At 41.5% G+C, this 24,501-nt stretch overlaps 1 protein-coding gene across 3 annotated transcripts in view; it reads left to right on the forward strand.

The window, feature by feature from the left end:
* Positions 1-2,090: 2,090 nt before the first annotated feature.
* ggt1 (gamma-glutamyltransferase 1) overlaps positions 2,091-24,501 on the forward strand; it is a 55,362-nt gene continuing 32,951 nt past the window's right edge. Inside the window, exon 1 of one of the 3 annotated variants that reach the window (NM_001006723.2) lies at positions 2,091-2,304. In NM_001006723.2, the coding sequence (NP_001006724.2) occupies positions 2,297-2,304 (8 nt within the window). In that variant the 5' untranslated portion in view covers positions 2,091-2,296. Of the gene's footprint in view, positions 2,305-20,778; positions 20,922-20,974; positions 21,074-24,501 lie in introns of those variants that run through there. The other 2 variants (XM_012959583.3, XM_012959590.3) reach the window with 2 other exon arrangements.

The following is a 24,501-nucleotide window of genomic DNA, read 5'->3' on the forward strand; positions in this document are numbered from 1 at the left end:
ATAGTTCACAGCTGCACTACATTTATAAATGACCACCCACTATGGTTGAAAGTACAGTACCTTTATATTGAAGTCAATCTGAATCATGTAATTGCACCAAAAAGCAAATCTGCCTGGCAATACACACAATGTGTATGGTGAGACTTTGCATTTTCTTGCGTTTTTATGCAGATATTGACTACATGAGCGTATTCCATTAATTCGGATGCAGGCAGCATATGACGTGCCGAAAATATACGCCATATGCACCGGCCCACACACCCCTAGTACCTGTACCCGGGTGAATTCAATGCTTCTGGGCGCAGTGGTGGATTCTCGGCAAGCATTTTTTCATTGTCGAGAATACACTAGGGGGCTGATTTACTAACCCACGAATCCGACCCGAATTGGAAAAGTTCCGACTTGAAAACGAACATTTTGCGACTTTTTCGTATGTTTTGCGATTTTTTCGGATTCTGTACGAATTTTTCGTTACCAATACGATTTTTGCGTAAAAACGCGAGTTTTTCGTATCCATTAAGAAAGTTGCGTAAAAAGTTGCGCATTTTGCGTAGCGTTAAAACTTACGCGAAAAGTTGCGCATTTTTCGCGTAAAGGATAGGAAAACTCGTGTTTTTATGCAAAAATCGTATTGGATCTGAAAAATTCGTAAAGAATCCGAAAAAATCGCAAAACATACGAAAAAATCGCAAAGTACCGATCATTACGAAAAAAACGCAATCGGACTCCATTCGACCCGTTCGTGGGTAAGTAAATCAGCCCCTAGGTGTGGCATCAGCCTTAGGGCTCGTACAAACATTTTTCACTGCACTCCCTGTGACAGCATTCTCTTGCCTTCCACCACAATACTACATGCACAACATGCGTTATAATAAGAATTATACAGTTTCTAGTAAGCTCCACCCCTATTTATATTCATGAAACTACTGCCCAGACAGGATATATTGGTAAGTGTATACTAAAATTTGTGCACAATATAGCCTGCCACAGTAAAAAGTATTCAAGTTCTTTTTTGACTGCTACCAGCAATCACAAGTGGGGTCAAATAAATAATGTGTATTTTATAACAAGCAGGGGAAAACATATTCTACCTGCAGCTTAAAATTCCTATTAATGATCATTTTGCAAACCCTGCAGCAAAGTCAATTCAAGCAGCCTGTCATTAGTTCTTAATAATCACCACAGACCTATATAACACCAATTATATTTAGTACTATATACATTTAATAGTTATGGTGCTGGATCTAAGATGTGAGACTCACTAGTCAGAGCTAGTAGGCACAGTCTATCATTAAATTGCAATTTTCAGAAGTGTCCTGATTCTTCAGCTGATCAATTTCAAGGACAAAAAACAGCGTGAGGATCCTTTAATGTTCATCAGGCCGTGTAGGCCAGCTTCAGACAAGGCAGAAACTGAAAGCCAGTAACTCGTTTATTAAAGACAGTGAAGCTAAAGGGAGGGAAGTAATTCAACTAAATCAGCCAGAGGCTAGGATGGATTTACATGCTTCATCTAGATGGAGATGTGTCCTTTTTTCAACCTCTTCTACTATGTATATTTATTAAAGAAAGTTTCCTAATGTTTCTTTATGTTTCCATTAGACAAATGCAGAGGACAAATAAAGAATGAAGGTACAGACGCCCTTTAAAAGTATCTCATGTCATTGCTTTCTAACCGCTCCCTTGCTCAACAGCAATGAAAAGGTTTCACTTCAAAAGCACTGCTTTTTTTTCTGTGGTTCTTCTCAAATGGAGGGGATACATTTTTTTTTTTTGGCTTCACAGGAATCCTGTCAAACAAGTTTGGAATTAAAGACAAAAAGCCCAGTGGATTTACCAGCTTTCTTTTTTTCAGTTTTTCTCTTTTTAGTTTTATCTGTAAATTCTCTACCCACCCCGTCACTTATTGTAGAATCTGTTCCTATGGTTCACTTCAATAACCATGGCTGTACTACAAGGAATCCTTTCACAATTCTTTATGTATTGCTTATGTCACATACAAACTACAGCATTGATAGGGTTAATAGAATTGTTTTTAGCTTTGTTTACCCAGGAAGTGCCTTACGCATATTATACACCTATATTAAGTGGCAGGAAGCTGTCTTATACAGTGCTGAGCGTAGGCTCCCAGTTTCTGGAAGATGACAGAAAATTTTAAGGAGACATTCATGTAAAAGAAGTGGATTGCACAACTTTGGGCTGTAAGGAGTGACGGCAAGTTGTGACGTTCTGAATTGTGATGTTGATATAAGAGCTGAGCCCTGCAGCAACTCACCTGGGAGCGACCATCGCAAATATGCATTCGTGAGTAACGTGGATAGAACTGCAATGGCAAACTTATACTCAGTATGGGGTTAAAGCTTACACCTTCACAAGTTTATTTTATGTAATGTTCTTATTGGTCAAGTATATGTTTTAAAATTCCAAGAATGGCACTGTGTGTGTGGTTTGTACAGAGCTGGAACTAGGGTAAAGCTGGGCACAACTTGGGGGAACAGGATTCTGTCTTGAAAAAAATATGCCTATACATTTATACAGTGCTGTTCCCTCTGCATGTATCAATGGGGATGGGGGGCTGTCAGTGAGCAGGTGGGTTACAAACAAGGGGGAAAGTATCTTTTCAGGTTTGTATATTCTTTTTATGTTTGGATGGATTCCCTTCTGGTGCCTCCCCCCCACAGTGCAAAATCACACAATTAGACAATGGTGCTCCTGCCATGAGGCAAGTTGAGAAACTCGCCTCAGGTGGCAGTGCCTGCAATTTACCAGGGGTGGCGAAACGCTGTTCCTGGTAACTTTAAGAGCTGAATCTCCAGTTATGAAACCAGAAATTTGGCTCTTCTAGTGCAGAAAGCACTCTGTACTAGTAATGCGACCCCTGGACCTCCTTCGGTGCAGGAAAGGTGAGCGCTGGGGGTGAGGGGAGGTGGCATCACTCAGGGCTTATAACACCCCTGCAGTTAGGTTAGCAAACTTATGATGACATTAAAGGAGAACTTAAGCTTAAAGGAGAAGGAAAGGTAAAAACTAAGTAAGCTTTATCAGAAAGGTCTATGTAAAGACAACCATGAGCACAGTAATGCTGCAGAGTCCTCTATCAAAAAAAACACAGATTTCTTGTCTCTTTTTTTGTAAACATGATGTTCCAGTGTCTGACTTCCTCTTTCAGAAACATCCTTAATTCCCGTGGCCAGAGTCTGCACAGTTCTCATCTGTCTCCACTCTACTGCTTAGCATTCTGTCTCCCACTAGAATGCTAAGAACTTCCTCCCACCTCCCTTAGGAATGTGTGATCTGAGCTATAAGGGCTGTGACAGACGGGGAGATTAGTCGCTGTTTGCGTAAGACAGCAGCTACCATTTTAAGTAGCTTCCTTCCTGCAGTCTAGCCGTTAGGGCTGTGACAGACTGGGAGATTTGTCGCAAGCGAATAATCTCCCTGAAATTCCGTCCCACCGGCTAAAATGTAAATCGCCAGTGGGATGGCATACGCGGCACCGAAATCGGCAAAGTTTCCTCTCAAGGCAATTTCAGCAAATCGCCGCACCACGTATGCCATCCCACCGGCGATTTAAATTCTAGCCGGGATGGCATTTCGGGGAGATTAGTCGCCCGTGACAAGGGAGATTTGTCGTGCAGAGACTAATCTCCCCGTCTGTCACAGCCCTAATGGCTAGACTGCAGGAAGGAACCTACTTAAAATGGCAGCTGCTGTCTTACGCAAACGGAGAAAGCTTCTAAAGCTGTTTCTGCTTCTGCAGAATAAATATATTGTTCTAGGTGGCACTAATGTGACAAATCTATTGGCAGCAAAATGCTAAAATAACTTTCCTTCTCCTTTAAGTAAAGAATAAGGCTATAAATGCTATTCTCTTCTGCTGATTCACTGTACATGCTCTGTGCTGCTGTCAGTTACTGAGCTTAGGGGCTGTTGCAAAATATACTGTATATACAGAGTATAAATGTCACAATATAGTGGTGATAAGTAAATAAGTAAGTAAATAATACAGATTATTATGTGGCTTATTTTTTTATTTTCTGCTTGAAAATGTACCTCAAACCCTGTGGAATAGCCATAACCAACAGAATCTCTATATACTTCTGAATTCCTCAACAGCCACAGGGTCAGCTGTCACTACTGCAATGAACACAGTTTATTATTACATTAGCATTTTTAGCTGGCTGTGATTTTGTTAACACACCTAGGTTATTAAAATAATCTTATATGATAATTAGTAGTGCTGTGCAAAAGAGTCCTTGCCCAACACAGCTACAATAATCATTTTGGCAATGGAGACAAAGTTTAAATGACTATAAAGTTTAAATGAAATAGCTGATGTAGGAATCAAACCTATCAAACCACACTTCCCTATTACCTCTGCCCCTTTGTGGTCTGAATAACTCAGGTGCTTGCTGCAAATTGGAGCTTTCTGTGTGGTGCTCTTTCCCGCAATTAAAGGAGAAGGAAAGTCATTTTTGCATTTAACTGCCAATGGATTCGCCACATTAGTGCCAACTAGAACGCTATATTTATTCTGCAGAAAGCTTTACCACACCTGAGTAAAGAAGTCCTAGAAGCTCCCTCTGTTTGTTTAAGATAGCAGCTGCAATTTTAGCTTTGTCTTTGTAGCTGTTACTGACTGTAGTGTATAGGAGCCCATAACTGCCAGGAGTAACCTTTTAGGCGAAACAGGAGAGCCCTGCCAAAGCCCGGTATTCACCAACGCCCTTTTGGACCCCTGCAGCGGGACTGACAGGGATTCTACTCACGGCCAAGGCTAAATCTGGAAAGCAGGGATCAGGCAGATGCAAGGTCAGATTCAGGCAACGGTCAATGGCAGGCAGCAAAGAATCATAGTCAAAAAGTCAGGCAAGGAGTCAAAACCAGGTAATCAATCAATACAGAGCTTTGCAAGGATCTCAGAAACACAGAACCAGCTTGGGCAATTAAGTTTGAATTTGGCGCCACTGGTGATGTCAGCATGCGTCTGTGTGCCGGACGCAACTACGAAGACTGCGCGTAGGAGTGCGCCTCACTGCCGGTCACCGGGCCTCGTTACAGTACCTTCTGTTGCAGGATTTTTCTGAGAGAGGAAGTCAGATACCGTAAGAACATGTTTACAAAAAAGGAGACAAGAAATCCTGTGTTTCTTTTGATAGAGGATTCAGTGTAGCATTACTATGAGTGCTTATGGCTGAATTTACATAGACCTTTCTGATAAAGCTTTCTTAGTTTTTACCTTTCCTTCTTCTTTAAGTGTTTTCCCCAAAAGTTCTGCATCAGCAGTGTAGGAGTGAAAAGGGACAAACAGAAGGGGCAATAAGGACCCACAACCCTCCCCCCCTCTACCCCCCCTCAGTCACATACTCAATTTTGCCCCTGCATTTACATCTAGATTTCCTCCAGGGGGTTGAGTTATACCCCTTTTCAGCAAATTTTCCACCCACAGTGCGGGTACAGGGGCCCTTCTCTTTAGTGTACTGAATCTTGCATTGCAGTCAAAGCAATATGTGCTATGGATGCACTGATATACTGTGTAAGAACATGGGGAGAATTATTTAATAAATGTAGAATTTGTGATTTTTTTTTTTCAACTCAAACTTGAAATGTTATCATACTTGAATGTTTACTTATTTATTAAAAAAAACTGGAATATAAAAAACAACTGAATTAAGCCATTAAAAAAACTGAAATGCATCGAATTTGCACTCTACTCATTTTTAATGGGTCTACAAACAATCAAAAAGTTAAAAAAAAGTGGATTTTTTTTTTACATTCGACTTTTTGTAATTTTATGCGCTTAATAAATATTGAACATTCAAGTTTTGGAAACCATTATTTGAATTTGGAAGTTTTTGCTCACAAATATTAGAACTGCAAAAAAATTGCTCCATAGACACAAGCAATTTAAGGGATTCTGTCAAGTAAAACATGTTTCTTACAAAATGCATCAGTTAACAGCATTTCTCCAGCAGAATCCTGCATTGAAATCCATTTTTCAAAAGACCAAACAGATTTTTTTTAGATTTAATTCTGAAATTTGATATAAGACTAAATATGTTATCCTTTTCCCCCGCCATGTGACTTGTGTTCTAATAAACTAAGCAGCAAGTTGGAGTGATATCAACCCCTCCCTTTCTCCCTGTAGGCGATCAGAATAACAATGGAAAGGTAGATAGTAGCTCCCTGACAGCTGTACTGCTAAAAATGTTTCCATGCTCCTACCTAGTGGTCAAAGGCATGCAATGGGAGAAATTACTACCTGGACTCCAGAGAAACAGCAGAGACCTTGGGTTAATCCCTGCTCCTAACTGACCAGGACAGGCCCACACCTTCCCTACCCTAATTAGTAATGTATATAAGGACCCCCTCCCCAGCAGACAGCATCTAGAACCAAGCTTACTGGAACAAGGGTCAGGAGTAAAGGTGTTTGTGTTTTCTCTGGAGTCCAGGAATGAGAAATTATGGTAAGTATGATAGAATTTCTCCCATATCTGAACTCCTGAAACAGCAAACACCTTGGGTATACCCACTGGGTATACTGGGTGGAGAAAAATAAAACACAAGACAAGACTCTGCCTGATACTCTTTTATCAGGATCATACTACAACAGAAAGTAATTAAACTTGGAGGTTCACCTCCTCACTATGAGCAATCAAGTTCACCAGATACTATTACTGATTCACAGCATCCAAGACAACCGACAACCCAAAACTTTAGTTCTTGTGATTTCTCTCATCCAGCTTGTACAACCGAATACAAGTTTCCAGAGTAGACCATATTGCAGCTCTGCACACCTCCTCTAAAGAAACTCTTTTTACTGCCCAAAAAAAGGCCACTGCCCTCGTTGAATGTGCCTTCACCCTCTGAGGCATATGCAAACCCAGCTCCTTATAATCCGCCGATATACAGGATGTAACCCACCTGCTCAGGGTCTTTTTTGAAGCCATCTGGCCTTTCCTAGGCCCTTGAGGAATGACAAATAATCTCTGCAACTTCCTTATTTAAGATGTTATTTGGATATATATCTCTAAAGCTCTTGGTGGATCGATCTCAAGTTGCAGCTGTCTCTGTATCACTTCAGCCTATGAACAACTCTCTCTTGTAAACCCCTGTATTGTTTAAACAAGTGCCAGGATTGTGTCACTGTATGCTGCCTGTGTGTGCCATACTCTGCCTGCCCTACCCTGCCTGTGTGTGCCATACTCTGCCTGCCCTATGCTGCCTGTGTGTGCCATACTCTGCCTGCCCTATACTGCCTGTGTGTGCCATACTCTTCCTGCCCTACCCTGCCTGTGCGTGCCATACTCTGCCTGCCCTACCCTGCCTGTGTGTGCCATACTCTGCCTGCCCTATGCTGCCTGTGTGTGCCATACTCTGCCTGCCCTATACTGCCTGTGTGTTCCATATTTTGCCTTCCTTATGCTGTCTGCGTTTGCCATACTCTGCCTGCCCTATGCTTCCTGTGTGTGCCATACACTTTGTTCTGGAAGTTTGCTAGCATTTGGGAATGGTCATTATATGGTCCCTAAGGTGTGTAATTATATGCTGGGGTTGCTGTGCTATCCACAGGGTAGGAGGAGCGTGTGGCTTAATATAACATAATATAATTCTTTCACATATGAATGAAGGGTGATATCCCCACACCAACCATTTGGATTTTTTGTGTGCTACCATCATTAATGTGGGTATGGTCTTAAAAGCTCTTGTGATAACATGGGTGTGGTTTAAAGTAGGTGTGGTTCAAACAAAGGGGAGTGGTCAAAACTGTCTTGCATTACCGGCCCTCCACGGTACCACAGATGTTGGACAGCACTTGTCTGGGTGATAAATTTAACCTTGATGAAGAAGTTGAGGAACGTGAAAAAGGTGAATTGGTGAACATAATATCGTTTTCTTCAGTACTGGAAACCAAACTCTGTGAGGCCAGTAAGGAGCAATTAAGATAACTGTAGCTTTCTCTTCCATAATTCTCCTGAGTAGCAGGAAAATCAGAGGAAAGGGGTAAATTTTCCATGGTTCTATTAAAGCATCGACTGCCTCTGATTCATTTATTGGATATCTTGAAATTAATCCACTGACCTTCCTGTTGTGAGTTGTGGCAAACAAATCTATCTCTGGATACCCCCAAGTCTGGGGTATCAGTTGTAAGGCAGACCAATTCAGCTCCCATTCCCCTGGGTCTAAATGGGCCCGGCTCAGAAAGTCTGCATAAACATTCTCTCTTGCTGGAAGGTAAGTTGGCGATAGACTAACTAGATTCTGTTCTGCCCATGACATAATTGGGCGCATCTCTTCCAACAAGGCTCTGCTCCTGGTATGGTCTTGATTTCTTATGTAGCTTCTACCATGGTGTTGTCCAGACTGCACAACAGAGTGTGTTTCCTGAAATGCAGAGCGAAGCTCTGAATGGCTTGCTCTCATCTCTAGAATGTTTAACGCTAAGTCCGGACTTCGGCAAATTCAAGTGCCTTGCTCTTAATGTGAAAATAAAATGAGCACCCCATCCTTGGGAGTAAGCGTCGGTGGATCTTCCAAGAAGGTCTCCTTATTAGATAAGCCAAATTCTCTGCATCTCTCCACCAGTTCTATTTGCTCTTCTCTCAGCTTATTATCCAACTGTGCTCCTGAAGCACCTGAGGGACAGGCCAAACGGAAGTGAAGTGAACAGATAGTGGTGAGACCCTACCGCAAACCTCAAGAATCTTTGGTCCTCCAGGGCTATGGGTACATGGTAGTATGCATCTCTGAGATCTATGGAACTGATCCAATTGTTTTCTTGAATACTCTGGCTTATCAATTTGAGAGATTCCATCTTGAAGTGCCTTACTCTCAGAAATCTGTTTATCTCTCTAAAATCGTTCGATACTTCCCAGATTCCTTTAAAATCTGAAACAATGGGGTATATGTTCCTCTTTCTGCTCTGGGCACCTGATAACCCCTTTGCTGAAGCAACGTTTCTAAGGACTGGAAGAGAGCTTGACACTTGGCAGCCTTCCTTGGAATTCTGGACTGGAAAAATCTTTGTGGTGGTATTGTTCTGAATTCTAGCCTGTAGCCCGACTGCAGAATTTCCAAAACTCAATTGTCGGTGCACAAGGCTGCCCAGGTTCTGAAAAAGTTCTGCAATCTTCCTTCTACCATGAGAACCTGGGCAGGCCCTATCTCAGTATCCTCTATTGGAATGAAAGGAAGACGCTCCTGTAGCTGAGCCTCTGTCTCTCTGAAGCATGCTCTGTCCACCACAACTTTAATAATTAATTTTTTTAAATATATACTTACCGCACTGGCTTGCCTATTGCCTTTATTTAGTGGTTGTTTGGGGGAAACTGAAGACATGGCTACAAAATAATAGAGAAAAGTTCTGTCCTCCAAAATCAAAAGATAAGTACTAAGAGATAAGTACATGTGCCTACCTGGAAGCAGCAACAGGCCAGCAGACGGGCACAAGGACAGAGTTGTAAGATGAATCACTGATACTCCAAGTCAAGCAGACGAGAAAGTGAACTGCAGGTAACTGCCGAAATAAGCCTAAATTAATATTGTTCAAAGTGCTAATGAACCTGAAAAAGTAAAGTGCTCACTTCCACGAGCACAAAATGCTGACTGCAAAATTGGAACCTGGGTGAAAGAGTAACCGGAACACAGTGGACCGTTGCCTAGCAACAGCATGCAGCAAGTATACATTTCTACTTAGGGTAGGGAAGATGGGCGCCTGTCCTGGTCAGTTGGGGTGGGGATTAACCCAAGGTGTCTGCTGTTTTGGGAGTTCAGGAATAGTAAAGTCCAGTCATGACTCCTAGAGTTACACTGAGTAGAAGAAACAATAGCTTATCCAAAAGCAGTTCCATTGTGAAGTGCTGGTTTTGAAAACTTAGTAGTATGCACAATGACCTGAGATGGCTGACTACATACCAATATTACTGCTAAAAAATACATTTATTGGTTCAAGAATAACATTCTAAATGGTAGAATGAATTATTTGCAATGCAAACAGTGTAATTTAGTTATTATAAACAACACTATACAAATCATGACAGAATCTCTTTATAGGAGAAGGAAAGGCATATGGGCACTTTACTGCCAATAGATTAGCCACATTAGTGCTAGCTATAATGTTATATTTATTCTGCAGAAAGCTTTACCATACCTCAGTAAACAGCCCTAGAAGCTACCTCTGTTTAAAGGAGATGTCAGGGCTAAGTTTTAAATAAAGTCCAACACCAAGGGCGCCTTACCCCCACCCTAAACATACTGTTCCCCCCACTTCCTCCTGCAACCCGCACAGTCGCATTATTCCTTTCTCCGTTCAGTGTTTCACCCGGCAGCCATTTTGATGGGTGACGTCATCGAGAGCGTGCGTATATGTTACAAATGCGCATGCACGCGTTGCCCCCCCCCCCCAAATAGACATCGATTGCCCTGCACTATTTCCTTATAGTAAGTCACTATATTGGTTCGGAACTGCGCATGTGCACCACGCCAGGCAGACAAGGAGATTCTGAAGGGAGGGGGGGAGAGGGAATTACCCAGCTCTGCAGTGAGAGAAACTCCAAGGGATCGCTGCAGCTTCAGTGTTTGCTTCTGAGGGACAGGAGTGGCAGGTATTTAAACAGTGCTGTGAGGCTTGTCTCTGATAAAAGTTTTGGTTGGGGGGTTGACATGTCCTTTAAGACAGCAGCTGCCATTTTAGCATAGTCTCAGTAGCTTCTGTGCTGCAGCACTAGCTGCTGGTAGCTCAGATTACACAGAGTTGAGAGAGGGAGAAAGGAGCAAACTGAGCAGACTTGTGCCTATGCCCTGAAGAATTTTTGAGAGAAGAAAGTCTGACACTAAACATGTGTACACAAAAGAAGAAAATAAATCCTGTGTTTCTTTTGATAGAGGATTTACATAGACCTTTCTAATAAAGCTTACTTAGTTTTTTCCTTTCCTTCTCCTTTAATGTATATAGTTTTGGTGTGCACAAGTTTTAAGGCATTTCTTTACCTAACATTGCACTTTCTAGTAGTAAATGAAACCACATATTTCTAGACATAGGCATAATCCACAAAGAAAGTTAACACCACAGCATGCACAAACAGTGAATTAGGCTTTTCTTGTGCTTTAATACTCCATGGCACAATTCTGCCCTAGACTCTTGCCTGAATTGTGTGCAGTTACATAAAGTTCTAGAGAGCAGCTTGGGTCTGGGTATAGGCTTATATGCTACGTGTGACAAGTTAAATGGTTCAGTGGAATGGCACATTTGGTTAGACTAGCTGTGAACCTATCCAGCACACAGCCCTTGTGCTATATTAGTGTCTGGGTCTCGTCTTTACTAAAACTCATGTACTGTAGATCGCTTCCCCAGGGCCCTGCTGTACATAGGGCTCTTGTGCAGCTGCACCATCTGCACAAATGTTAAATCTGTCCCAGTATAAGACCATTGTAAGAGGCTATTACCTAAAAACTTATTTTACAGTGCTGTTCTTAACTAACCTCCTAATCCCCTTGACAAAGGACTGTGTTCCGAAACATTGGAGTTTTCTCAATCCACACGTGTCTGCTTTTTCTGTTTTATTACATTTTGTCCAACTGGTGGTATGTATATTATGCATTGTAATTGTGTTTACTATTTTGTAAATATTTACCATATAAAGAGCATTATCTGTTAAATATACCATTTGCTGCCTTTTTTGTGGTTAGTAGGTGTGCATTGAGTTGATTGATCCAAACTAGCCTGTTAGCCATTACTGGCCAAAAACAGTTCAATTCACTATGATTTTCCCACACAACATTATTTTTAAGAATTTTAGCAAGATTATGTCATTCACCATCAGGCACAAATAATGTAGCAGATACCAAAGGTGAAAAGATTAGTGTTGGTTAGTAAATTGCACTCACACACTGACACAACTTTTACCCACAAGGAAAGAGGCTGCACTAGCGTAGTCCTCTATGGAACAAGAGGATGAAGGCACACAGCTAATAATATGTAGGGATTTTTTTGGAACACCAAGAGGAATCTGTATGCATCAAATTTTTTTGTGTTAGTGGAATTCAGCTTGAAGAAGCATTTGGGTGTGGTGAGTGCCAGAGCTTCATGATTGGGACACAGACGAACTCTTGTATGACATTCATTTGCATGCTATTGATCTGATGAAACATAAAACTCCTTTAGGTATAACACACCAAGGTAAACTCCCATTCTATATGTCTGTCAAGAACTGGAGTAAGGTATTGGGCACCCTTGCATTGGAGGCAGCTGTCTCTGCATTTCATGCAAAGTGGGAGAAACTGACAAATTTGTAAATTACATTAGTATAGTTATATTTTTTTGGATGCATATTCTGTGGCCATTTATGTGCCACTGATCACCTGAGTTTTCCTAGAAAGCCTATTAGTAGATAACAGGACCGTGAATTGTTAGTAACTTTGCAAAACTGAACCCTGCTAAAGTTTAAAGTTCTGAACTCCTGAGCTATATGATTAAGCAATGGTATGTGACAATGGTTTGCTCGATTGTGGAGGGAATAGAGTGATGACACTTCCAGTACATATGTGCAATCTGTGGTAGTAATTGCCACATTCCAGTATGTATGTGAAATCTGCGGTAGTAATTGCCACATTAATATTCCATATATCTTCAAAATAGTGATAGCCAAAAAATTATTCCTTCTATGTATAAAGTGAGAAGTTAAAAAACACATTTCTGTTACTTAGATATCTCTACTTCACAGTAATTTTGACTCATTACCATTTCATTCCCCATCCCTTTGGGTTCTGCACAGCAGTGAGACATCTCAGACAAAGAGGCATACCATCCATACAGTACCTAGACAATAATCTAATCAAGTCATATGAGCAAGAAATAGCCTATACAAAGCTGTGCTTACATATACTATTGCAACAAAGGTGGCTTTTCAGTTTAAAGGAGAAAAAAAGTCATTTTGGCCTTTTACTGCCAATAGATTTGCCACATGAGTGCCACCTAGAACACTATATTTATTCTGCAGAGGACAATTCCATACCAGAGTAAAGAGCCCCAGAAGCTTCCTCCATTTGTTTAAGACACCAGCTGCCATTTTAAGTAGTTTCCTGTTTTCAGCTCTAGTCAGATTACACATTACTAAGGGTGGGGGGAATGAGTTTTATGAATTCTTATGGGAGGGGGGAGCAGAGGAGGGGAAAGAGCTGCGCAGACTCTGGCCCTGGGAATGAAGGATTTTTCTGAGAGAGGAAGTAAGATACCCAAGAACTTGTTTACAAAAAAGGAGAAAAGAATTCCTGTGTTTCTTTTCATAGAGCATTCAGTGCAGCTTTTCTGGCTTTATGGCTGTATTTACATAGACCTTTCTGATAAAGCTTTTTACCTTTCCTTCTCCTTTAAAGACTAGCTAACTGGCACCAACCCTGAGAGTTCAGTTTCTAGGGCAGATATTTAACACAGATAATATCACCTTAACTCCTCCAAAACAAAAAAAAGACTAGAAATTATAGCTGCAGCCACTGGTAAACCAAGTTGTATTGGCATATACGGCACACTGCACTGGCAATAGGGAAACTTTACAGACTGCATTTGGAACTTCCATTATGGTTAGACTAGATGTGAGGAGTTTTTCAGAGTGGTGCTAACAGCATAGTTCGAAGGACTGCACAATATCACCATTACTGGGTCTACCCAAAGGATTGGCTGTAGCAGCTTTCAATAGCTACATCAACATCAGTGAGAGATGGAAGAACTGGTCAAACAATTCTTACAGGGAGCCATCAGTATTAGGCAACCATAAAAATATCTCACACCACAATGGGATCTCAATTTATTTCTTATAGCACTAGAACAAGCTCCCTTAGAACCACTGCAGTTGCGTGATTCTAAGTAGCTCAGGCTTGCTATTACATCAGTTAAATGAGTTTCTGGGATAAGAGCCTTGTCCCATTGTGAGCGATGGTTAATTTTTCAGCAGGATAGGGTTATCCTAACAACAGTGCCTACCTTCCTACTCACAGTGGTATCTGCTTCCCACATTAATCAGGAAATTCACTTAACATCCTTGTGCCCTAACCCAGCCAATGAAAAAGAGGATGGCTACACAATCTATATGATGTCAGGGACACTGGGATATATATGAAGTGATTTTATAAAGTGACTGAAGACATACAATCACTAACTAACTGCCTCAAATAGGACAATAGCTAGACAGTTGGTCAAGTTTATTAATTTTTAATTAATTTTTAATATATGACCATAGAACAGGCCTAGACCAGCAACACATTAGCAGATATGTATTGCTGCAAGTTCAACATGGTCCTCTTAAATACATTCTCAAAGTTTTAAGTTAAATATTTCTCTTTCTACCTCAACAGCCTTTGGCAGAAAAGTTTTACAAGTTCTGTAAGGACACATTAACACATACGCCAGCCTGGAATAGACTGGTAAAGTCAGGGTTCTCACCTTTTGTCCCTTTCCTCACCTGTATATTATACTATAGGCTAGTGGTACACTAGGCATTTTCTTCACCTGCAGGCTGACATCAGCAGATTTAAGTGCTGAAATACAGTAGCTTAACTACACCAACCTTGCACAAAATTTTCAGGGAGGGCCAGCGTGCACCCCCAACCACATGCATGCTACTCTTCTCCAGCCCCAGTCAGCCTCCCTCCTGCTGCTCCATTTACTTGTAGCTGCTGGTGGATTCCAGTGGGCAGGTGAGGGTGACTACAAAACAGCAGACCACCCAGCTCATCATTTTGCACCCCTTTGCAAACTTCTATCCAGGTCATCAGAAAGGACCCCTTAAAGGAGAAGAAAAAGCATCTTGGCATTTTACTGCCAACAGCTTAGCCACATTAGTGCCACCTAAAACAATATATATTTATTCTGCAGAAAGCTTAAGCATACCTGAGTAAACAGCTCTAGAAGCTCCCTCTGTTTGTTTAAGATAGCAGCTGCCATTTTAGCTTGGTCTCAGTAGCTTCCATGCTGTTCTGGTAGCTCAGATCACACATCCTGATGGGAGGCGAGTGAATTGTTATGAATTCTTATGAGAGGGGGAGCAAAAAAAAAAGAAGGGGAAGAGAGCTGTGCAGACCCGGGCCCCGGGAAATGAAGGATTTTTATGAGAGAGAAAGACTGATACCAAAGAACATGTTTACACAAAAGAAGAAAAGAAATCCTGTGTTTCTTTTGATAGGGGACTCAGTGCAGCTTTTCTGAGTGCTTATGGCTGTATTTACCTTTCTGATAAAGCTTACTTAGTTTTTACCTTTCCTTCTCCTTTAAGAGGGAGCATGGACAATCAGAGATCTGACATAAAATGATTCTAAAGTATAATAGTTTTTCTTATATTTATTAATATCCATAGAAGAATACCTATAGAAGGAACACTGCACAGTCAGTGCACACACTCAGGGCAGATTTGGCATGAAAACAAAAACATCATGTGCCACAGGGTTTAGAGGAGATAACAAGCACTACACACATTTTAACTAAAGGAGAACTAAAGCCTAACTTAAGAAGTAGGTTAGAAATTTGTACATTATGTTTTGGGCTTCTGTACCAGCCCAAGGCAACCAGTGCCCTTTATCAGGGAAGATCCATGCCTCCAAAGATGCCCCCGGTCGCTCCCCATCTTCTTTCTACTGATTCACTGCACATGCTCTGTGCTGCTGTCACTTACTGAGCTTAGGGACCAATGCACAATATACTGTATATGTAAAATAGAAATGTAACAGTAAAAGGCTGATTTATAATTAATTCAGATTACATGACAGATCTTAAACCAGTGCAATTAGCATCAGAATTGAATAATCAGACCTGTAGCATCAGTTTCTATGACAGACAAACTCATTTTCTGCTTCATAATTTGCTATGACCCCTAAGCTCAGCTTCTCACCAGCTGCTTAGAGCCCACTGAGCATGTGCACTGTCCTGGACATTTCTAATAGAATCCAAGATGGGGAGCTCCTGTGACAAGTAAAGACCTATATCATTATTACTATAGAGATACTGAAACTTCAAGCCAGTGCAGTCAGTTTATTATATATAATATGGCATTTCTAGCCATATTTATTTTTAGGGTTCTGTTCTCCTTTAAAGGGGCTAGATCAGGGGTAGGGAACCTATGGCTTGGGAGCCAGATGTGGCTCTTTTGATGGCTGCATCTGGCTCGCTGCCAAATCTTTAAAGGAGACATATTAGATAAATGGGGTAAACCCTAATTTTGTAGGCAATTATGAATAATATATGGTGCTGGTTTCCCTTTGGGCTAAACATTAACCCTGTCTGTAACAATGGCCCCTTTATTGGAGCTCCCTATAGATCCTCTCGCTTCTCTGTCAGTGTGTGAAATGAAGAGTGGGCGTGTCCTAACGGTCCCTGCCAGAAGCACAGTAGGAGAGGGAGAGCCAATCACAGCCCTGCAGTCACACAAGCAAAGACCGGCTTCAGCTCCCTATCAGGTCAGCCTAGCTGCTGATTGGTTCCTATCCTACAGTGCCTGTACTGAGGGCCGCCGGCTCCCCTGCACATCCAGAGAATTCAGCCAGCAGGAAGTGGAACAGATGGGCGGGGCTAGTGGGGTTTTGGTGGAATTTCTCAAAAAATCAGTTCGAAACACAACATTTTTAAGCACAATCCTTCTATATCTGGAGGAGTATAATTCACTGGAACATTCTTAATTTTTATAGGATATGTCTCCTTTAATAAAAAAAATAATGGGGGACATGGCCTGTGCTCGGCGGATAGAAGACGTGTTCTAGCACCAAGCGCAGGCCACGTCCTCCTCTGCATCCGCATGTGGCATCCTTGGGACCCACCCTACCTTGCCCCGCAGCATCTGCGGCCAAACATATTGTACGGCTCTCACGGAATTACATTTTAAAATATGTGGTGTTTATGGCTCTCTCAGCCAAAAAGGTTCCCGACTCCTGGGCTAGATGTATAAGGCAAGTATGCAACAGGTAATGTTGTAAAAAGTAGGTCTTTTATGTGGACTAGTCACTGAATGTGTTGTGTAACCACTACAGCATTTACTGTAAGACTCAGGGATTACTGAACATCTGGTGACAGTTCAAGTTTGATTTTGTTTATCTGTATACTTAAAGAACATAAGGGCCATGTCACACCAGGTGTTTTCTCCACCCGCATATGTGTAGTAACATCTGTGTAGTAACATGTTGATGATGTGCCTATCATTGAACACTGATGTTGGGGGGAGAAGGAAGTTAAGTGACATTTTGCCCACAATGTAGATACAGTACTGTGTGACATGGCCCTTGGGGCAAATATTAATCTGCTAAAGGAACAGTAGATGACTTGTTTTGAAAAGGAGAGCAATTCTATTGTATATACATATACATTTGTAAATGTTTCCCCAGTAATAGAAAACTGTAGTGTCTTTCCCTCACCACCTCACTTTGAGTTTAAATGCAGTGAGATTGTGCTACAGCATGTTCTGGGTAATAAAATCAGTCAGAATAGTCTTTACTACTTTTGTGTTTGTTGCCTGTTCAAATTCAGCTGGCTTTTAGAGAACTTCAAAGGTAACGTTAAAACTTTAGGAATACACTTACAAAATCGAACAGCTGGGCAACGGACAGAGGGACACAAGGGTAGAAACACAGCACACACATATAATATGCAGCCCTCTAACCTCTATTGAACTATAACAATTGTGAATATATAGCAGGGCTTATGTCTGCACACCCCTGGCATGGGCCAAACAGGATCAACACCAAAAAATAGAAAGTACTACTTTCGCCTCTAGATTACTAGGTTATACCAGAATGGAAGCAACTACAAAAAGTGAGTACGTTTTGAGATAAAAAATGATCTAGAGTGTAAATTAAATATATCTAGTTCTGATATAAAGCCCACTTCCGCACCAACAAGTCTTATGCACTTTCATATTAAACCAGGGCTGGCCATTTGGAGCCCATGGGCCAGATGTGGCTTTCCAAGGGATTTTTAAGACCTTCAGTCTGCTTACTGCACCCTGCATGCTGCACGCTGGGTTTCTGTTTGTAAGTGACTACAATCTTTAATTGTATATAAAGAATTTTCACTTTTTTTATGTTAATGGCCTAAATATGCTGTTAAATTGAACATTCTTTTATTTGCGCAAAACCTTGTTTATCCAGGCAGGGCTGCCATCAGGGAAGTAAAAGGGGTACTGTAGTCACGGGGCCACAAGAGGCACAACAAAGTGATTTGTGGGTCATAAAGGGGGTGGGGCCTGATTTGTAGGGATCGTGGGTGGGATTTTGGAATAATGAGCATGACTGGGGTGGATAAGAGTCATGGTCAGAAATGCGCAGGTCCTTTTCTTTTTATTGGGGCCCTATTCTACTTGTTGTCAGAGCCAGCTTAGCAGTATGGGGTGCTGTGATTCCTGATTGCAGCCCTCCATTCAGATACAGTTTTAGGGGAGGACAGCACTAGCCATTGGACCATGTCCCAAATGGATCACTTGACCAGGAAACACCCTTGATAAAAGTAAAAATACACTACTTAACATTTTGTAATAGATTTCAAGTATTTTAGGACATAGTTGAATCTACAACATAATAACAATTACACCTAGGTGTCAAATACACTTGGTCCTTCCATTGCAAGGCACAGACAGCAAAACTAATTGGTGCAAGGGAGTCCTCTACTTAACCCCTGTAATAAACAGGTGGTACAGTACAGTAGTACGCTAGTGCTTTGTGTCCCTCAGTGCTCCAGCTTGCATGTGCTTAATGACACACTAATTGTGCCAGGTGACTCCCATGTTTTGCCAGCACAAATTCATTGATTTAAGTGTAAAAAAATGCTGTTTTGTGCCCATGCTTGGGACATTGCACCTAGCTTCTTTTGTTGAAAAATTCAGTGGCTCCAACTGATGTAACCCACTACTATCGTCAGGTCTAAGTTGGCAGTCATTCCAAGGTTCCCATTAAAGGAGAAGGAAAGGCAAAGTTACTTGGGGGTTACCAAAATGTTACAGAGAGAACAGCACCAGCCCGGGGTACTTGTACCGATCGCTTCCTCCTTCCAGATCGATCGGCTATTCACTCTACTGCGCATGCGTTTGTCCGCGACAATTGGCTGCAGCGCGAGTAGGAAGGAGGAAGCGCTCTCGACAGGTACCCCGGGCTGGTGCTGTTTTCTCCTAACAGGGGCACCAGCCCGGGGTACAAGGTAAGCGATTTAAGTCACTTCGGGGTGCCAAACATTTTGGGACCCCCAAGTGACTTAGCCTTTCCTTGTCCTTTAATACTTGATCCTATTTCTAACACGTTTCTGGTCGTCTCCTCTGCTCCTCTCAGAGCCTCTGTCTTTTTACACCATCCACACACACTGCGCTCTCTCGTCTTAAACCTTTCTATCTCGCTGCCCCTTACCTCTGGAACTCTATCCCTTAATCCCTCCGTAGGTAATTCTCACTAACTCTCTTTAAGAAACAACTCAGCTGCTACCTTCTGGAGCACTAAAATATTATTTTCCCTAGTCCTGCGCTTACGGGTAAATGCCCATACCTGGTGAATTCTGACCTTCCAATTTCTGCCTGTATTTTACCCAACCACTTAGACTGAAAGCTCCACCACATGGCACTTACTCCCTGTGTATTTATACATATTTATTGTAGTTATTATAACACTTGTCCTCCCTGTGTGCAATTTTGTATCGTAAGATTGAACAGCTCTGCGTACCCTTGTAGTGCGTTATAAATAAAGTTATACATACATTTCTAATACCCAGATTGTCTGTTAGCAGTGATATAGCAATACTGTGTTGGGATACACAGTGTAGAAATATTTATACCTAATGGAATGCTGGAATGTCACAAAGGTGACAGGGGAGGGACAGCATTGTGCAGTTGGTGCTGAAATGCATTCTAAAGTCCTCTCCACAGGGCTCATTAGCAAAAGGAAAGCTGTGCTTCCGATTATACACTTTTTTTTTATATAAAATGGGGTAGCCTCAAGATGCAAGATGCACCTCATCAACTCTTTACGAATATGCTTTTTCAGAATATTATATTATGTGCGATAAGCAATTTTACTAGCAGTAATTTCCAAGTTTTATCATGTTTATTTGGTGCAATTTTTCAATGACATAAAATGTTTTTCAGGTATTTTCTAAACTAACCCTCTGAATCTTGGCAGCTCTAATGTGGCATGTAGCCAAAGTTGTTAAAGGTTTGCCCACACCTTAGTTGACCTGAGGTAAAATATGTTTTATTGTTACAGGTGATATTTGTTCTAAGTGGCATATTGGGGAAAGTCTCACTAGCTGTGGTGGCTAGTAATAGTGAATATGCACACATCAGCCCCCACCCCCAGAAGTGAAGATGAAAAATATTGCCAATTGTTTTTTAAGAAATCTGCCTCTCACTCAGTTGAAATGTGAATTATTTACTCTGTGAGTGTGAAACCAGCTATTTCTCTGCACTCCATAAACATCTGTACAGATGGGTCACACAAGATGGGGCACAGTGACCACCTATTGGGCATTACAGCCCTAGACTCTGTATATAGAGTACTGTGGGTAGCCTCCCGGTAATTTAGGGCAGTGCGCATTCCCTGCATTACACTGTGGTGCCTCATTACTTACCTGGTTATATACTTGGCGGTGACCCCTACCAGCAGCACAGGGGGGACATACAGGCAAGGAATATCAGTCAGAATGGATCTTCCCATCACACGATAAATGTGCGTTTCCCTCTGGGAGGGGAATCCAGTAGACACACTGTGGTGGGGGTGCCGGAGGCAGGCAGGTTGCTCACCTGTACCATTGTATAGTTGGCGCCTCCTGTTGGGAGTGTGGCACCTAGTTCCCCTCTGTGCTCTTAGCCCATTCCCTGCCCTCTCCCCGCCTCCCAGCGATAAAAGCAGCATTTAGTTATTATAAGGCGCCAGTGAGGAGTGCGAGAGTGGAAGTTGCACCAGAGGCGGTAAGTAGTAGAGGCAGAGAGTTGGGCACATTGCTATGGGAGCCGGGAATAGCCAGTGCTGTAGTACAGTAGCCTTGCAGTGACCACAAACTAGCGCTCCGCAACGTGTCAGTCCAGCGCTCTGCCTCCCGCAGCTGTTACTCTGTAGGACGGTAAGTTGCCGGTTTATATACCGCACTCGCTGCTGCTGGCTGGGGACAATCCATTCTCCCTGTTACGGGTTGCGCAGCGTCTCAGCCTTTCTATATCCCTGAAAGCAGAAAATACCAATAACTGTTTGCGGAAACTTTTTAGAGGGGGTCTTAATTCATGGTGGGCATCCTCTGTCAGTATGTTTGTTGGGGTCCCATAACTTGCGCCTGTAGATAAGCTGCTGTTCTGCAGTTTTCACCTCAGTGTCGCGTTTGGCATCGACCGTTCCAAGGCAGCTAAGAATTTACCACAGGGTAACGCAGGTGGGAAATTACAGGTGTCACCCCCTCGATCTGGAGATAAATGGAATGGACTGCTCAATATATCAAATACTAGTTTCTGCCTGGCTAGTGGGGCTATGCTGATGGTAAAGCTATCCATATGCTTACATTTTCTTAAGTAGATTTAATTGTGGACCCTTCCGCAAGGTCTCAGGTCTCTTTCTTGGTTATCAGATATTTTGGATGAAATCCGCCTTTTAAGATTGCTTTAGTTCTCAACATATTTTGCCCATGTTATTGGGAGTGTGACCAACATATCACTATCTTCTATGTCATTTTTCTCACTCCCTTTCTCTCTGTTTCTCTCTGAGTACTCAAGAATTGTCTTGTTGATAATGAAACCTCACAGGTTAGGAAAAAAGTAACTAGTTCTTTCCGGAGGTAATGCTGGGGAGCACTTGCTTCAGTGTTTCCCATAGGCAGAAGCACCAGTAAAGGGTTCTTATTTTTAATGTGATTCGATTATCTCTAAATTCTACAATGCTCCTGAATATTATTTTGCATTAAATATTTATATATGTTTTAACTCATATGCTAAGCTCATTTTAAAACTACTGCTTGGTAAAATGCTTCCCTTTTCTTCTACTGACTACAAAGTCTAGCAGCTCAATCAAATGTCTCATAGACAGATATTTTTGCAGTTATTGAAAAGGGGACTGTTGTGCCCAAATTCATGTGAATGTTTTTCATTTTTTTAATGTAAAGAAATTCAGTTCAGTGACATACCATCTGTTACTGAGCTACAACTACAAACATGGGGAAGGTGCTGTGTTATAATGGCTGTCCAGTCACAGATTTAATCTCTCTGGTAAAGAGAAATTAATTCAAACTGAGAGCAGATCAATTAAAGTGATACTGACACAAAAAACTACTTTTCAGAATATTAATGTCCATAAAAAGTTCCCTATAGGTGGTGTTGATCATTTTTCACTGACAGGTTTGCTTTTGTAAGTAATTGTTATTTGAAGTTTCTAAACCTGACTGTTTTGCCAACCTGACTGTCCCTTCTCAGCCTCAGCTTATATTGCTAATGGACTGCAGTTGCACAAATATGGCAGCCCCCTGCCTAGAGGAACATGGGGGGATCAGATATTTAACAACATGGGTAAAATACTTTTAAGGCAAAATTATAAAACAGGCATATAGCAGTCACACCTCCCTTCTGCCACAAGCCCCAACATGATTCATCTTAAAGGAGAAGGAAAAGCAAAATCACTGCCCGGGTACTGTTCTCTGAGCACCTCACTGCCATCTTCCTTCTCCTTGGTTCTTCCAGGTGTCCCATGTAATAGTTCTAGGAGGACACATGCACAGTCCTGTGGTGCCTAACAACTTGAAACCAAATGATTTTAACTTTCCTACACTAATTTGATGTATGTATGTATTATGTATATTTTCATTTGAATAGGCCTACTTATGTACGCAGCACTGTACAGCAGAACAATAAATTACAATATTATATAAATAAATACAAAGTATAATGATTAATACATTTACATTAAAGATTCCACGAGCTAAGTGACAAAGAGACAAAGGGATGGAGGATCCTGCCCCATAGAGCTTACAATCTAAATACAATTACAATTAAAAATTGTGCCCTTTAGATTCCTGTGTAAGAATAAATCCATTGTATTCTACAGAGCTTATCTGTTATCTGCTATTTAACATGTGCCATTTAGCTGTAATTTAACTTGAATGGCTGCCCCTATGGCTGCATAGAACCTACTACTATAACTATAGTAGTGTTTCAATCACACCTGTTTTACCAATGCAGAGCAACAGTACATTATATTGGGATTTTTTAAAAACACTGTTACTGTTCCTTTAACCAGGTAGATAAATATGGGTCAAATGTTATTCATGTCTCATAACAGAACTGTACAATGAGAACTTTTCTTACAAAATACAAATACAAAATAGCATACTATCATACAGGTAACATATTGTTTCATGTGAAAGTATCCTAAATGTATGAGAAATATTTTAATGAAATTTGTACTTAGCTTATTCAGAACTAGCATCAGCTTTCCTATGACAGAAGTCTGTTGGGTAGGCCTCATACATAGGCCCATAAAGTGGACACCAGGGATGCACCCAGGCCTGGAACCCCTGTCACGAATCCAACTTGAAAATTGCATCTGCAGCCCACACCCTAGCTCCCACAGTACTAGTTACGTAATTGTACATTTTAGTTTTTCAGTTGAGTCTTTTTTCAAGGGGCTGCCAATAAACAAATTCTATAACATAGCATGCCCTATAAGAGTGGCCATACACCTGCAGATTTAAGCTGCCAATTCAGGTTCATCAGACCGAAAATCGCCCAGATGCTGGCGGGCTTGATTTTCTTGTTGGCTCAGATGGCTTATATCACCTTTATTGTAATGCAATTGTTGTGTTTTGGGGGGCCCTCTTGAGGAAAGATTCTCTCATTTGGCAACATCACCAAACAAGTGAATCTTATAGTGTATGGCAGCCTTTACTCATCTTGAATAAGGTAGCAACCTACAGCAAGTTCCAACACTAAATGAGGGATGTACAGTCAGTACAGAAATTCAGGCCACCCTCAAATATCAGTGCAAATATTTTTAGTTTGTTTTCTATATATATTGGAATATGTATAAAAAAAAAACCTCATTTGAGCCGGTGTGCAATGTGCAGATAACAGCCACAATCGGCCATTTTTGCACTGCCCACAAATACCTGTTTTTGCAGACCTTTGAGTCCAAATATACTGAATTATGCCCACTCAACCTTTTTGTGTGCTACACAATTTTGTGCGTGCCAAGATGAGATAACTTGTGTGCACACGCATAAGTGCACAGCTTAGTGAGCATTGTTTGCATTCCTTTGTACCCATACATCAGGCATGGTGATGGGAAAAAAGAGTGAAGCACATTCATTGTGCCAACACTGGAGCTGACTATGTTGGAGGTATGAGCCATGTGTTATATACCTGGACCATATATTTTGTGCTGTTTGCTGCACCTACATCTTCATAAGTGGTCCTTGACAATTAAAAAGAAAAGTCAAACCAAGTCAAAAACATATTCTGCACTGATAGTATCTGTTATATGACTATAAACTGTTATACTCTTTACTATAATGAG

The sequence above is a fragment of the Xenopus tropicalis genome, chromosome 1 (genome assembly GCF_000004195.4).
Source record: "Xenopus tropicalis strain Nigerian chromosome 1, UCB_Xtro_10.0, whole genome shotgun sequence".
NCBI classification, from domain to species: domain Eukaryota; kingdom Metazoa; phylum Chordata; class Amphibia; order Anura; family Pipidae; genus Xenopus; species Xenopus tropicalis.